At 35.2% G+C, this 16,466-nt stretch overlaps 1 protein-coding gene across 1 annotated transcript in view; it reads right to left on the bottom strand.

Moving 5' to 3' along the window:
- The window catches only part of LOC137918668 (monocyte to macrophage differentiation factor), a 36,863-nt gene that overhangs the window by 7,317 nt on the left and 13,080 nt on the right, over positions 1-16,466 (bottom strand). The window contains exon 3 of the mRNA XM_068761531.1: positions 8,100-8,352. Within this exon, the coding sequence (XP_068617632.1) occupies positions 8,100-8,352 (253 nt within the window). The remainder of the gene's footprint in view (positions 1-8,099; positions 8,353-16,466) is intronic.

Below are 16,466 nucleotides of genomic sequence, written 5' to 3' on the forward strand. Positions count from 1 at the left end.
ATGCATTAAGAGAAACGATTTCTTACTATAATAAGATTTGTATTTCACACATTGTTTGTTATACGTACGTTTACTTCTCTTGCTCGCCGAGTAATAACATGGCGTGTAAGGTCAAGTCCACAGTTCCCATTATCTAGTCGATGTTCCACTTTGCATCACGCTATCACGGATGGGTACTTAGGATGGACTTCCGCAAAATAATGCCTGATTCCATTAAATAATTGGATAGACTCCGCAGTAGGTTAACGGATGGAATGGTCAAGGTCGCGGGTGACTGTATATGGGAAGCGCAAGACCGCTCATGGTTACGATCTTTGAAAGAGACCTATGCCTTGCAGTGGGTGTGACATGATGACGATGATGCTTGTGTTCCGGTTTGACGTACCATGTAATGTTTTAAGGTAATAAATGCAAACATGGGTTTGTGATCTTACAATATCCTGCGGATCAAACTTAGAAAACATCTTTATGAGAATCAAGTTTTGACTGAATTTGAAATTAAAAAATGCGTAAAAGTATGCCTTAAAATTTGCTTGTGTTTAACTTTTAATCTTTTTAAAATCATTATTAGTATATTATCTGAAATAATTTGGCACTTAACCTGCAATATTATTACATAACCACATAGGCGTATCTGTTACAAAAATAAATTAATAAATAAAATTAATTGAAAAATTAGTAATGCAGATAGTAATTATCATCATCATGTCATCCAATAGACACTTCTGCAAGGCGCAGGCCTCCCCCAAAGATAGCAACGACGATCGGTCCCGCGCATTCAGCGATTTTTCCAATATACAAAGTCCAGGTTTGGTTTCAAATGTCAACATTTAATTTTGTACTTCTTTATCAAATCAATTTTTTTAATGTTTTAAATCTTAATCAGATATCAAAACACGTAAACGTTACCGTTTTTAGTTATTTTGTAACTATTCATAGAGCTTTTATCAGATAAAAATTACTATAGTTCGAAATAAATAAGCCGGAAGTCATTAAATGATGCAAGATTATTCTATCTAAATCAAAATCTAAACATTATGCTAATCTGTGTCCGCAGAGCTCATACAAATTATTCTAGAACATTATTTCCATGATAATTGTTGTTATGCTACAATGTTGTATTATCATTTTAGCCGCGGGATGTCCACAGGCCTCCCTCGTTGATTCGCAAAAGGGCAGGTTGGAAACTGGCTTCATGTGGCCTAAAAAAGGTTGTGTGTTCTTGTTAAGACTAGTCCATCGTCTCCACTCCAGAACCTTAAGGTCCCGCGCTATATGGCCTGCCCTATATAGCCACCCCGTTAGGCTATATCGGTTGCTTTCGTTGGTAACTAGGTTACATGAGGTATATTAAAAACATAGAACCAAGGTCTCTAGTTATATTAACTAAAGTAATTAAATAACGGCTAGTTTTAATAAGCAGTGTTTTAAATAGTTACAAGGTTATTACTATTACACACGACCATTTATAACCTGTGGAATATTTTGTAATCTGGAATTAATACGAACAGGTAGGTCACGGGTCAAAGTAAAACGGCTCGAGTTAACAAACGAGATCATCTGTGTAATTGCTCGGGTCATGAACTTGTTTGAAATTGGAATACAGTATTTCAATGTGTAATTAAAAGAAATAACGATTGTGTTTTTTAAACATTATTATTTACATTTTGTTGCGGTCGTTCCAATATTTATAGGCACTTGGGAAGTTTACGACATTTTCACTTCTATTTCCCCCTGCAAGGCATAGGCCTTCCCAAATATATTTACGGGGAGATATACGATAATCGCCATGCTTATCAGGCGAGGTGGCGATCGCAATCTGGTGTTATGGTACGCAGAGAACGTTGCTGTCTATAATTAATGCATAAAGTGAGAATAATGTAAGATTGTATCCGGACAATCGAATCCACGACCTACGATCGCAACTCACAGTCCTCAACCACTGCTCAATTTTATTAATAGTGCAAGGATATGAACGATTTATTTGTGGCAAACTCGCAACACGAGGCGTCGTGGGTGCACGCGCCAAGCTTTCCCTTTTTACATTGATAATCAGCGCTATTGCAATTCTGCAGCTGTTATGTTACGCGATGAAAGCGTGTCGGGGTCAGAATTCAAACCGTTCTTACGTTTCATTTATTTTTAACTCTTGTATTTATACGTTAGTTTGCTCTATAATTGTTTTGGTTAAGTTTAAATACCATATTTATTGTGACATATCTCTTTTAACCTATTTGAAGTTTCTTTAACGGGGTCAAATATTCAATAATTTAGTAACTTCGGCTTCACTGTCACGTGACTCAATACGTGTTTACCGTGTCATTATAGGCTGTTCGGAGCATAACCTGTTCTGATAAGACCACTAAAATACAGGTTGATTTGTTATATTAAAAACATTAAAAAGGTAAATGTATAGATCGTTTATTTTCACCCTATGCAAAAACCATTGGTTTTAAAAATATTAAATAACCCAATGTTGATACAGTAATAATAAGGGTTTTCTAAATTCGGATGACTACATGTTAAAAGTAATTTTGTTTTATTTGTTAGTATAGTATATATAATTATATAGTAATAAATTTATACAAGTTGATTATATGAATCTCGTGTGGTATGTATTTTAGCACCATAGGTATTAAGTTTCATACTTGCCAATTTAGCTTTTATAACGTAAGTCCACGTAACCACGGGACCGTAATGATAACTTTAATCAAGTAAATGCAACGAATAAGGAATAACTCCACTGTAATAGTGGATTCGTATATATTCTCAATACAGTAAGCTCAATAGATGATATAAACGATTCAATAGTTAGACCGTTTGCGAGCCAATTTGTCACTTGAAATCTAGAATTGACTAATAAAAGAGTGTTACAAATTGCATCCTTGGACGCATGTGCTCCCAACGATACTGTATACAAAACTTTGCTTCATACATCTCACTACACCTTGAATATAAATGTATGGAAACATGTAAAGTAAGCACAACACAGTAGACACAAACCTCAAGTTTGAATTTAGTTTGAGTTTAGATTATCATATTTAAGCAAAACATTGACGAGAAAAACCTTCAACAATTTTTACATTATTGTCTAAATCACAATAATGTATAGAATGACGTCATGACGAATAGTTACTTACTATAAATAAATTCATACGTCTTTGACATGCAAGGAAACTGTGAACATTGTAGATATTTATATGTCCCGGCTTAATTTAGAAAATTCACAGTATTTTAATTTCGAATTTCGTAATCAATTAAAAATAACGTCTTTAGTAATAAGCCTGAAAGAGTCAAAAGTTGGATCCTAAATTTTCGCATTCTTTGTTATAAGGGGCATGCGTTGGGTACACGGGGATATTATTTTTCTTAATAATTTTTAATTTTAATCTCTTATCCTACTCAATATCTTCCTCACATCTTTCTTTTATTCGTCACATAATCGATCATTCCTTTTCAAAATTTGTTGTCCTTTCTCAGATCGCCTTCGTTACTTCGCTTTCACCTCCAGAATACTACCTTTTACATGTTTATTTTGTTTACTTTTATATTCCATAGTCACACAATTTTCTCGTCTTTCTTCGTCTTACTCTTTCAATAATGGATATATATGTGAAATAAGGATAAAGCGAATAGGATCCATGAAGAAATGACGTTGAGGTCTTCTAGATCGGACTTATACTATTTTCGATGATATTGAAACGTATAATACTAATATAACTTACTGTTAACAACTTAGCCTGGAAAACGAATACATCTACATAAGTCCACGCAACTATAGTGAACAGATACTACGACCTAGTAAACGAAGAAAATCTGGGAGCGTGATGTTTAACTCAAAATCGTCGAACATTCCAAAGTGCTATAGATAATTTTGATAACTCATTTCTGATCATCATTTATATAAAAGAACATTGATGTTTAATTTTTAATCCCCTTTAAGAAACATAAAAAGATATCGAAATTAATATGCTAATTAATAAAAATAATTTTATTTTGGAATGCAAACTAAGTAACAACGTTATTTAGACCTTTAAAAGACACTCGTAACGAAAACGCGAGAGGTGCAAAATTGTTCACGCAAAGAAAAATAGACTCGTATTGAAATAACAGCGTGATAGCCGATTAGGGTTTTGGTCTCGAAATCTGGAATCGCGACAGTTCTGTATAAGCGACAAAACGGTTAAAGTTCTGGTGTGGCGATCACGGATATGCCAGCGCGCAATATAGGATGATCACCCACAAGGTGAACGGAAGACCTTGTAGTTTGTGAAGAGACGCCGGATGTAGCTCGCTTCCAATCGGTTTTACTGGAAATTTATAAGGAGTCCCAACAGTGGACATATTACGGCTGGAATAATAATGATGATGTTTATTTCTTATAGCAACGAAAGAAATACGAGCGCATGTAACACTATAGCTCATGCGTCATACAACGTCTACAGGTAACGGTTTCAGTTACACCTAAAACACTTTCTGGTTCTTGCGTGATATGCTGCTAGTGCATATCTTTGTCACGATAACTTCAGACGTCAGTGCTTCGAAATCGCGCATATACTTGTGTGAGTGTATGGAGACTAATAATACGAATAATATAAGTTGTAATGTGTGCTTTACACGTGGTGCTCTTGATAAAGTTGTATGTGATTAGCTTTAACTATAATACAAGGAAAATAGCCAAGCTATAGCAGTTGTGTACTACTTTGGTTCAACCATGAAAGTCGGGACAAAACAACGCCATCGCATTTTCAAATGAGGCATAAGTTTTTATTAGAAAGAATATTTCTTACTACTTCATAACATAAAATTTAAAACTGCTAAAATCAGGGTGATACCAAAATAAATTTTTATTAATTTATTTAGTGTAAAACCAATAATTACCACGCATCTTTATTATTAACAATACAGTATTAAGTAGCCATTTATTTTGGATGATTTTGCACGGAAAGAATGCAAACTTGTACGAGAGAAATCGGGAGGGTTTTCTACAATCGTAGGTAATGTAGCTGGAATTTCTTCAAATACTTCTGCTAACATGAACACTTTCCGAAATGATAGTAATGATAGCCTGACAACAGTCGATCCAGCAGACGGTCAGTATTTTCGGAAACCCTTGAATCGAAAAGCTTAACGCGTTGTGGGTGACAATTTAAGCAGCGGTCCTTTCTCGGGGTCAACCTCGTGCCCGATCACGTCATGGAGCGTATGCCCAAGCGACCAATGTAACGAACCGAGTTGAGATTTTAGTTCTTAGTTACAAAGCACCCTTTGCACTTCCATCACATCGAATCTGTGCAAATAAGACAAATAGTGTCCTTCCTTCCCAAACACCATTATAATCTACGCTATAGTTTTAGGTTATTGTGGTTTAAAAACTCTTTGCAACTGTTAATGCAAATAACTACGCAACAACAGCTATAATGATAAATAAAGGAAAAAAAAGATATGATTTGGTAATCATTGTTCTTGGGCATAATCAAGACTGGCTGACAAAAAAGTTAGGATATATAAAACTTAGAAAGGGACTAATATATAGCTACTTCCGCTATGCAGCAGTAGTCGTGCAATGACCGCCGTTAATCTACTCTTAGACGAGATTCCATATATATATATATATATATAGAGTGGTAGTTGTGTTTCGCATTGTTTACCGCACGCGCATTTATTAGCGGGCTGGCGGGCGGTGTACTTTATTACAGACTATTGCTGTATAGCGGAAATAGCTATATATTAGTCCCTTCCTTATATAGGATGGACCTCCACGAGGTAACACTTGAATCTATTATATATATATAAAACTGTTTTTGACGACATCGCAATAACTTTCAGAAAAATCTCTTTTTAATCTATACTTAAATAAACAAGGCGGCCGTGACAAACGAATTTGTATGCCCGTACTTTAGTGTTATTGGTTCACTTTTTATCAATATAAAAATAGTATAATGTTATCTAAAACGGACGCGTACCTCCGGGGTTGAGGTCGAAAGGTAGCTGGTTGCTGCGGACGGCACGTTTCGCTTGTTTATTTATGGAGCCGGAGTCGAGGCCTGGTTTCATTATTCATTGTGTATTCGAGTAAAATAAATTCAGTGTTTTTTATACCAGATCGTACTTGTCCACAAGAATAGCCAACAAAGTCGCGAGGCTTAACAAAACTTTTCTGAAGGGATCGTTGAATGAAACAAAATTCGCTTTATGGGATTCTATTTCTATACAGAGTGATCGCTTTGAAATGTTTACTTTTTCTATTGTAATGCAACAGGTAAATAACTTCTGGCAAAGTCTGCAGGGATAGGTAGTAAACAATAATTTACTTCAATGTGTAGTAATCCCAATTTTGAAAACGCTTCTTCTAATTATATTATCATTACGCGATTATCGCAGAAACCTTTAGATAGTGTGTACCATACATTAGTTGATAGCAAATGATCTATACATTCGACCCTTTAAAGCTTTTATATCTATCACGCAGTAAACGTTCACATTCACATTTTTTTTAACAAACTATTGTTTACAGTTGATTAACTAACATAACATTCTGTTCGTTAACACCGAAATTGTTGGAAAAACTAAGGCAAAACAATAGATAAAAAAGAGCCTCTTGCGTGGTGGTGGTCAGGGTTATTTCGTGGAAAAGCAAGAAATGGGTTACACCGGACTTAGTAAAACCCTTATGACGTTTCTATTGAACAGGGCCGTAGATAAGCTTTCACACTTCTACACCCCCTGCGACGGCTGCAGCCTAATCTCGGGGGAAATAAATTTCTCCTTCTCCTCCCAAAGAAAGGCGCAGCAAAACCCAGCGCAGTATAATTCTAGGCTTTTTCACTTAACGCAAGCAACGGACACTAGAGTTTGAGTTTGCCACCCACAAAATTTATTTTGAAAGTATAGGCAGCACCCACTTTATATCAAGGAGTCGGCAAAGTATCGACTTTTTAAAAAATAATAAATCGACTTTTTAATGCTTTAACTAAATTCGAACATCGTACATGTAAATTTAAATTTTATAAGTCTTGTTAGGCTTTTAAAGAATGTAAAAAACATATTAAATCTATTTAAGATAATAATGTAAGTTAGGACGAAAGCAATAAGGCATTAAATAGCGTGATATCATTAAACACAAACTAAGGAGATATAGGATCGCAAAACACACACACACACATTAAGCGTAGCATTACACTGTATTATGTGAAAGATGATTCGCGTTGACGGCATTTGTTGGGAAACATTCTGAACGCTGTTGTCATTCTGCATGATATGTAGGAATTCTTTTATACTGAATAAAACAGATAAAATGAAAAGAATGTCTAGCGTAAAAGAACAACTAACTTAAGAATATGTACTGTATTTTTAACTTGTGTTCGTACTTCACGTCACTGTTTATATTTCAAGGATACTTTTTTTAAAATACTGCAAGATGAATTGTAAAAGTAATAATCGATCGATATTTGGTTTCATATTAAACGAATATAAATATTAAAACTGTAGTTGTATTTAGTTTTGTTTTATTAAAAAACAAAGCCGATCAACTAAAAAAAAAAAACAAATTTTTAAAAGTATTAAAATCGACTTTCTCAGTTAAGGTATGAAGCCACAAGTATATTTCATATATCAGGGCATCGAATATAATAAAAATTTGAAGACGTATTTGATGAAATGAGTGTGAAAAAACAAGAGTGAACTAAACTTCTGAACGTAAAGACGTTATTGTCTTATGTGACCTAGCAATGCTTGTAATTAGATACTCCAGCAAGTCAAGTTACGGATGGATTTAGTTCTTGTAGTAACGGGATAGGATAAAACTTTCATATGCTTTCTGGTTTCCCGACCTCTATTAAATTTAATATTGGTAAAATTTTAAATCGACTAAAATGTTTCTATCAAATTAACTCAAATTTAATAAGTTTTTTACTTATGTAATTTAGTAATAAATAAAAAAAACAACAGTTATATCCAACGATTTGATTGGATAAGGGACGCGGCTGCTTTCAAACTAACGAACTATAATAGTGGATTACATGAATGATAACCGAAATGATAATGAAAAAAGAGCCATAACAAGACAAAAAGCAAGCGTGCAACGAACACGGACGTACATTTGACGTGACAATGATGGCCGCCGGCCCCAAGCCCATGACCAAGTAGAGCAGCAACTCCAGCATCTTGTACCGCTCGTGGAATATCTGCTGGTAGGTGATGCCCAGGACCGCGAGGAGCCAGATCGCCCAGCGCAGCTCCCGCAGCATCCAGCAGGAGAGCGTGCCCACCGTCAGCCAGGGGAAGTAGGAGCTCGCGATGAATATATAGATCATTGCGCGGTCGCACCGGTGCAGGAAGTGTTTCATTTTACTGCAAAATTAGTTCGCATTTAGCTTTGCGGTCGTGCTTTATGCAAATTAGGTGATGCATGGCGTATGGTTGTGATATATTACGAATAGTTACGATTAACGTACGAAGTCTTGATGACTTTTTCGAAGATTTGCGCAAAAGCATTTCATTATGTTTATTTTAAATAGGAATGATTTATAATGGAAACATATTAGAAAAAAAAAATTATTGTTGTATTTTCTTAAAATGAATACAGGGAAGATATTAAAAATGTACCAACAGCGAGCGTCGTATTGTAGTTTTTATTTCTAAGCAGGTGTACCTGTTCACAAGTTTTTGCACGAGTTATGCATTTAATAAAAAATCTGAACAAAAAAGCAGTTTTGGTACCTCAAACATTAAGCGATAAAAAACAACTTTTTCAAAAACCTCTACTGGGATATACGTATCTAATAATATACAAAATTTTTACAGCTACTGGATATCATCTAGTTTTTGAATCTATCAAGTCCAGACAAACAGACATACAATAATTTTTTAAAATATAGGCCTAACAGTGCCCACGACATAGTTAGCGTGGAATTTTACAAAACAATTATACACAACAACACATTTCTTATTACATCAACTACCTGCAAATGTAGGTTCCGTCAAAATAGGTCACGTTATTTCACACTACACATTACATATATTCATATATAGAATACATATATTAGAAACAGACAATTTTTTTTAGATTATTAGTATTAATTGTTTTTTGGCTAATACTGCTGTCCTAATGGCATTTGTAGATTTCGCGGCTTTGACGGGGCAGGGCGCTGAAAGCTCTTAGACCAAAACCTTTTGTAGGGTATCGTCGCTATAGAGCGTCTTTGAAGAACCTCGACTAGAGCTGCTGCATTCTACAGTTTCAGCAAATTAAAAGGCCGCCGAGCTCTTAGATAGCTTAGACTGAACTTAAGACCAACTTGGGGAGGCCACGGCTTGGGTTTTCACTAGCCGAATGTATTGTAGTACAACTTAACGTGTATTACTGCGCTAAATTTAAATAAGATTTGCGGTTAATTTATTAACTTACTTTTACATGTTACATAATATTTTTACTCCATTTTACACATACGTAAGCGTCCGTGCCTTTGTTTTTACAATTACATTTTTTTTTATTTTATTTTGCTCGTGTTTCTGCCTGTTTGTTTTCTTTAAGTCGTTTAAAGTCATTAACCCTTAAATGCATAATGATTAAAAACTGTCACATACCACTTAAACGTAAAATGAGTACTCCCCCTAAAAAGTAAATGCATAGTGTACAACACTATCTATCTGCAACGTAAGGTTTTTAAATAAATAAGTATTAAAAAAATTGCATTTTTTTCTATTCTTCCATGCATTGTATTGTGTTTATCTTTATCTTTAAGGGTTAAACCGCTTTGAGACCCCAACACTGGGCCTCACCTCTGAGGGACTCGTCAGTGCGGATGAGTTGAAGTCTGGCGTTTCCGTTTAGAGATGCCTAAGGTCTAGGCCACGGTTCTTTTTTAACTTTATTACAATATTGATTACAAAATACTTTGTATGTTAGAGATAACTTGCAATGCTATTAACATTAACAACTTTTAATTCGTATTTGAAGCAAGATATTCTCTAAGTAAAAAATAGCAAATTCTGATAATAAAACAACGAAATATAAAATTTAATATTAAAATGACTAACACGTTTCTTCAATTTCGCAGTTTTTACGAATGATACTTGAGCAACAAGGTCGTCGTTATAATCGGTTATGATAATCTTAATACGCATAGTTACATTCAAAGATTTGGTTTCCGTTCACAGCAAAATCAGGAAATCGGAATTTTATTAAAAGAGATTCACATTCTAAAGTATATAAAACGTGGTCATTAATGCACGGTATAAAAAGTAGTGACGTTTACAGTATAGTTTTAGTTATATAGCGAAAATCCTAAAACATTAAAGTTTTAATTAGATGTAAAAATCACACCGTCCAGTTGAGTAACAGGGCCATGTGACTTTTCTATGTATGTTTTGTTTGGTACTTGCAATATGTGGCTTTTGGAAACGTTTCAAATGAATCCATAACGCGGCTCACGGGTGACCCCTGTGGCTTAAATGGTTCAATTGAGAAATGGCTTATCAATGACCTGCGAGGCGCGATTTAAATTTTAAATAATTTAATAAAAAAGATGTGCCTGAACATATTGGAACGATGTCAACAACATCTTTCATTTATAAGAGAAATGAATATATACAATACGTAACACTAAAAGCGTTTTAATTTTTTTTTCTGTAGTTAGATTTTTTAACTACATACATTTGCAATTCTGGCGCTCTGTTAAATTAAATTATGTATGTTTTGTAAGAAATTTGTCTTTTCGCAAAATATATGTATAAACTTGTAATAGAATCTTTTTTGCTGTGTACTATTTGTATCTGGCTGGTTTTTATTTAATTAAAAAGGTTACATTTTTTAAAAAGAAACAAATTACTTTAATTTTGTTTCGATTTTTTTTTCATTTATTATTCTATTTAAATGTGTGAACCTAATGAAGAAATTGGACATGTTTTAATATTTTCATTAAAGAAAGGTAAAATTGCCTTATAAGTACGAATAAAATAGACGCAATATTTAAAATAAAGTGGATAAAAACCGGTAATCATTATTTATGATGTAGCGGAAAAATTCAAAATTGGATAACAAAACAGTTTTGACCCATTTGATAAAAGCTGAGTATTCAAAAAAGCTCCATAATTGGATATCAAGAGAGCTCGCAGAAAGAAATTAATCGACCGTGTACACTCATTTGTTATTCTTTATGAGACGTCATGTAGCCGAACCTTTTTTAATGAGATTTATAACTAGCGATGAAAGTAATTCACTTGAAAAGACAAGAACCGATAAAAAAGAATCGGTAAGGCTTCACATACTGTGGCAAATCCTAGATTAACTCGAAATAAGATGAAGCTGTGTTTATGAGGGGAATAATAGGGCATTGTTTATTATGAGCATTAACTGCCAGATGAAACCGTCGTTTCAGATTTCTACTGCCAATAACTTATAAGATTGACGCAAGAAAACGGCCAGAATTTATGAAAAGATGTATGCGGTTTTTCTTCGTGATAGCGCCTGACCATACACATCTAAGACCTCAGGTTGGCAGGCAGGTGAAAATGTATCCACCATATAGCCGTGACCATGCACCTTCACGTTCCCACCTGTTTCCATCTCTTAGTATTTTTAGGCAGTGTCAGGTTAGCATCAAGAGAAGACTGTTAAAACTACTTGTCGTGTTCTTTTGATCAGAAGTTTAAAATTTTTACAGCAACATCATGTCAAAAACATCATCGACAAAGACGGCCACTGAAGGCAAAGGCTTTGCCCCAAAAATCGTTACGATGACCGGTCTTTCCAAGACCTTGACTATATCGTCAATCCGCATAGTGGGGGACTTACTCGGGTCGCATCTACCTGCCTCATGGTCGCCATTAGAGTAATCTTTCGGCCCCAGCGGCTACAAAATGACAAAAAGTCATTGAACAATATGTAACCTGTACACTAAAGTTATATCTACATAACGGTTGATGAAAAATGTCCCGAAATTTAATAATAATCTACGAGTTTTTAGCTTTTGTTTCAAGCCCATCATAATCGTCGCGTTCCTTTGGTATATCGTCATCTTCTATTGTATTCAATTACACATTCCGAACAAGCGGACATTGTCTCGTAATTTAGTAATTGTTGATTAGATTGTCATTTTTTAGATGTAATGACTGTATTTCAAATGAAACCTTGTTGTTTTACGTATTGAAAGCCCTAGGCAAGGAAAATAGATAACATTATCTCACAACACTAAACTCACAGCTAAACATGAGCTAATGAATCGAACAAACGTTCGGCCGAAACAAAAGAACTCTGGTTTCAGAAAGCTTACTATAGACTTCTTATGTTAAACTAGGTCAAGACACTTGTGGCGGTATGCTTTGAATCGTATAATGGTAAGTTATTTCTGAAACAGTTGTTTAACGAGAAAACGATGACAAAGAACACAGTAAGAATTATACAAAAAACCCATATGTAGGAAAATTAGTTAGGGGTGTAAAAGCTAATGATTTGTATTACTTCTACTCTACAAAGAAATTCAAAAATTTGAGAAAAATGCTAAAATAAAATTTAATTTCAAAAGAATTACAGGTTTAAACTATTCAATACGAAACTCAGAAAGATGTGATAGCTACTATTAGTATCATGTTCAAGGGGAATCCCCAAATTGCAAAACCGCACTCCAAAATTAAATCACAGACATCTGGAAAAGTTAAGGTAGATATGCCCTCTAGATGGATACAGCTCAGCACACGCTTGAGGAGTGTACAGCTTGGGAAGAGCTGCGCCGAGAGTATGAGAATGATCTCTCGTTACCAGGTTTTGTTAAGGCGACGGTACAGAACGAGTAGTCATGGAGCGCTGGTAAGATCTTCTACGAAAAAGTGATGTCGCAGGAGGAGGCTGCCGAGAGGGACAGAGAAAAAACATCTGAGCTCCCCGTCCGCAGTCCAGAGACCTGGACGTCGAAGGGTGTTACACCGCACCTTTTTTCAACCCTCTTAGCATGACCTTGTTGACGGAGTCCGGTGATCCGCCGCAAGTAAGCAGTCGAGGTACTGGGCCACCGCCGTTGAAACTGCGGTAGTATGCGAAAGCATTCCCGTAGTTTCATCAAGAGGTGCTCAAGAAACCGTGGGGGTTTTAGCCGGTAGAGATAGCTTTGAGCGATCCACAATTTTTGGAGTTTATTTGTATTTTTGCTTTTTGGATTTAAAACAATCCGCACTACTTCTCAGTTGCGCAAAAAGAGACCTTACAGTACTACACTATATTCATGTGACATACAAGACAATGCACAACTTGTCTCTTTGGTTAATGATAACAAACTAGTGCATGGCATTCATCTGTCAGATGCGTTCTCTTGCTCTTATAATTATTGTTCTTATTTACCCTAACACTGCATGTTTTGAGACTGATTCATTTAATTTGTGATCAGGCATGTTCGCACAGTGTTTCCTTTTATCTGGAACTTGATGCGTTTCAGAGACCGTGGGCATGCCATATAGCGCGCAGAACAGATAGCCGCTAGGGTGTTAAGGCTTTGAAATGGAGAGCACGGATAGGCGAGCGAAGTCTAGAACGTCTACAAAGAGGTGGATAGACAACCTTGTTAAGGTAGTCGGAAGACACTGCAAGTTAATTCTTACTGGTGTTATAGTAAATCTACTGGGGAGGCCTATGCCAACAATGGACTGCCACAAAATAATTACTATTTTTTTGTAATCTAACAAATATAAAGAATAGATAAAAATGTAATTCCTATTATACTCTTTATAACAGACTGACAAAATTCTATTTCTATTAATAAAATTACGAACTAAAAAAACAGTTCTCTTTGAACAATATGCCATTGACCCCGCCGCCAGCATATACGTATAATAAATTAATTTTATGGTTTCGTAACGTTTTAACATTTAGCATATAAAGCAAAAACTAAAATAGTATGTAAGTCATATACTATTCAAACAACATTTTTTTTGTTTAATTCTATAATATTGTCAAATGTACAAAACGTGATGTATCTCTAGATAAATTGAAGATTCGGATGCCATATTTATCCGATTCGTTAGCTTATTACGGAAAGCACCTTTGTATTAAAAATGTCGTGAAGTTAATGGTAGAGTGCTACTGACAACTACAACTGTTTATACAAATATGACGACATATATCTACTTGTACGAAGACTTGGATATTAATTTCTTTTGTTAATTTATTATACCTACTTACATAATGAAGCCGTCTCCATAACATTGGGCACATGCATCTGAATAACGGTCTCGATCTGATGATAATTTACAATCTTCTTTAGATCACGCATATTAAATTTGTGACATTTTTATTTTTAACTAACCATAATTTTTTTATCTCTTTTATCAAACAATTGTCGTTATTTTAGCCCATAGACCTCCACTGCAAGGCATAGGCCTGCTTCAAAGATAATCTATGTTTGGATATAGTATAATCACTACGCTTGGCAGGCGTATATACCATCCTCTCCAAACTTGTTTGTCGGCAGTGGCAACCAGTAATTATTACACAAAGAGTGAATCCAGGAAATCGAACCCGCGACCTACGATCACAAGTCACACAGTCCTCTATCGCTGGCCTGCCACTGCTCATAACCGTTACGTAATGGAAAATGTTATAATTACTTACACACTCAGTACCAAAATAAATTCCCCTATATATTAAATTATATCGAAGTGAAGCCATGCGGGCCTGAAGGTTGACTAAAAGAGTACCTACACGAAAGATAAAACTTCGTTGTCATGTCACTTTAAATCAATCGCTCAACAGAAGAGAAACTGGTAAAGACGTTATTGTACTGTCTAAAATACATTCAAACTATATACACAAAAATTAACACCTGTCTGTCTAGATTTATAGTGCGATTTATTACAAACATAAAACACAGTTATAAAACACGGAAAGACTTTCGTTGAATGTTTATAGTGTCAAACTTGAAAATCCGCATTCTTCATATGGCCAAATTGTTTATAGCTCGTTCTCGTATTGGATAGACACCAGTATATACCATGTGGTGTATGAAAAACCTTTACCGTTAACACCATTAGATGTTAAATTCCAATAAAACCGATCGGTACCGGCCTGTATCCAGAATTTTCCAGCAAGCTTAACAAGGTTATCTACCCAGATAGACAGATCGGCGTAGGATGCCCACTCATAACCTTATGCTCATGCCGGTCTGTGGTCTCCGTACTTCAGAACCTTGGCTACAGTGGCGTCTGTCCTACGTGATATATATGACCTATACACTATCATTCCAGTATACCAATCCAATAGGCTATGTCGGTTATTTTCGTTTGTCTAGATCTCCTAATTTCTGATTCGATCTCCTAAATAAATCACGAGTATAGCCAATTGAGTATGCCAAGCCCGAAAAAAGATGACGTTTCTGTACCGCAGTAAAGTTTAACTTAGTAAACAAAGAAAAAACACAGAGTATTTATATATTTATCCATCTCTCTAGTACAAGTGCTATTTGAAGGCTTATATGGTGAGGTAGAAAATAAGTTATGCTTAATATTCATACTTCACGAGCACTTAGGGTTACGTTCCAGCAATGACGCAACAACACAGGTAACCTTGTTAGCGAGCTTAACGGTTAAATGCGCGCGAAGCCTTAAATCGCCTTCTGCGATTAAGTTTATTATTGGCCATGACCTTCTATAACTTCACTATGTACATATTTACGATGTAGATCTTTACTTTCATAACATAAATAATATTTTTTTTGCTGAGGATAAGACCGCGTCGTCATTAACACTATCGACTTGGAGCTGATTCCGTAATTCACTTGATCTGTCCATTGCAAAGTGGACAACAATTGAGACATCAATAGCGTCTTCTTAGTTTCTCATAATGTGACAAAGGTATTTTCAAATTTGAGTGTAAACAATTTCAGTGAGTGAAAAATGGAGACATCAGTGAAGCGCTGAGTTCCCCTTTTTCTCCAGCGCCACATTTACAAGATGATAATACTGTTCTCTCTCTTTTATCATTCACGTTTCTGCATCCGTGACTCAAGATGGAGCAGAAAGTTCTTGGAGTAAAGACCTCGTTTAAAATGAAGTGTATAGCGCCGTCCTTCCAAATATAATTAACTAGCCGTCCCACGCCCGGATCGCGTGACCCGCGCTGCTTTTTGGATGTAAATTTATAAAATATTTTCTTGATAATTCCTAAACTGTCCAAAAAATATTCTTAGGCCAAAGCGATAGTTTGAACCTAAGTATTTTTAATGAACACCCACTTAACCTCTCTTGTTGGTGCTATTTCGTTCTTAGCTGGCGAAAGGAATATTCCTATTAAACTTCAAGTTTCTAAGCCTTATAGTTCCAGAGATATCATGATGAGTATAGATAGAAAACTATTCGGGCAAGGCAAAAAGGATTTTCAGCGATTCTCTTAAAAACATTATACATCTATCATAGTATTGATATAAAAATAACTATTGATCTTACAAATAATGGATATAAATAAAACATATCAACTTTAT

Source organism: Battus philenor, unplaced genomic scaffold, assembly GCF_028537555.1.
Source record: "Battus philenor isolate CCGP_79_NKW_IND1 unplaced genomic scaffold, ilBatPhil1.0.hap1 SCAF_15, whole genome shotgun sequence".
Taxonomy (NCBI): Eukaryota; Metazoa; Arthropoda; class Insecta; order Lepidoptera; family Papilionidae; genus Battus; species Battus philenor.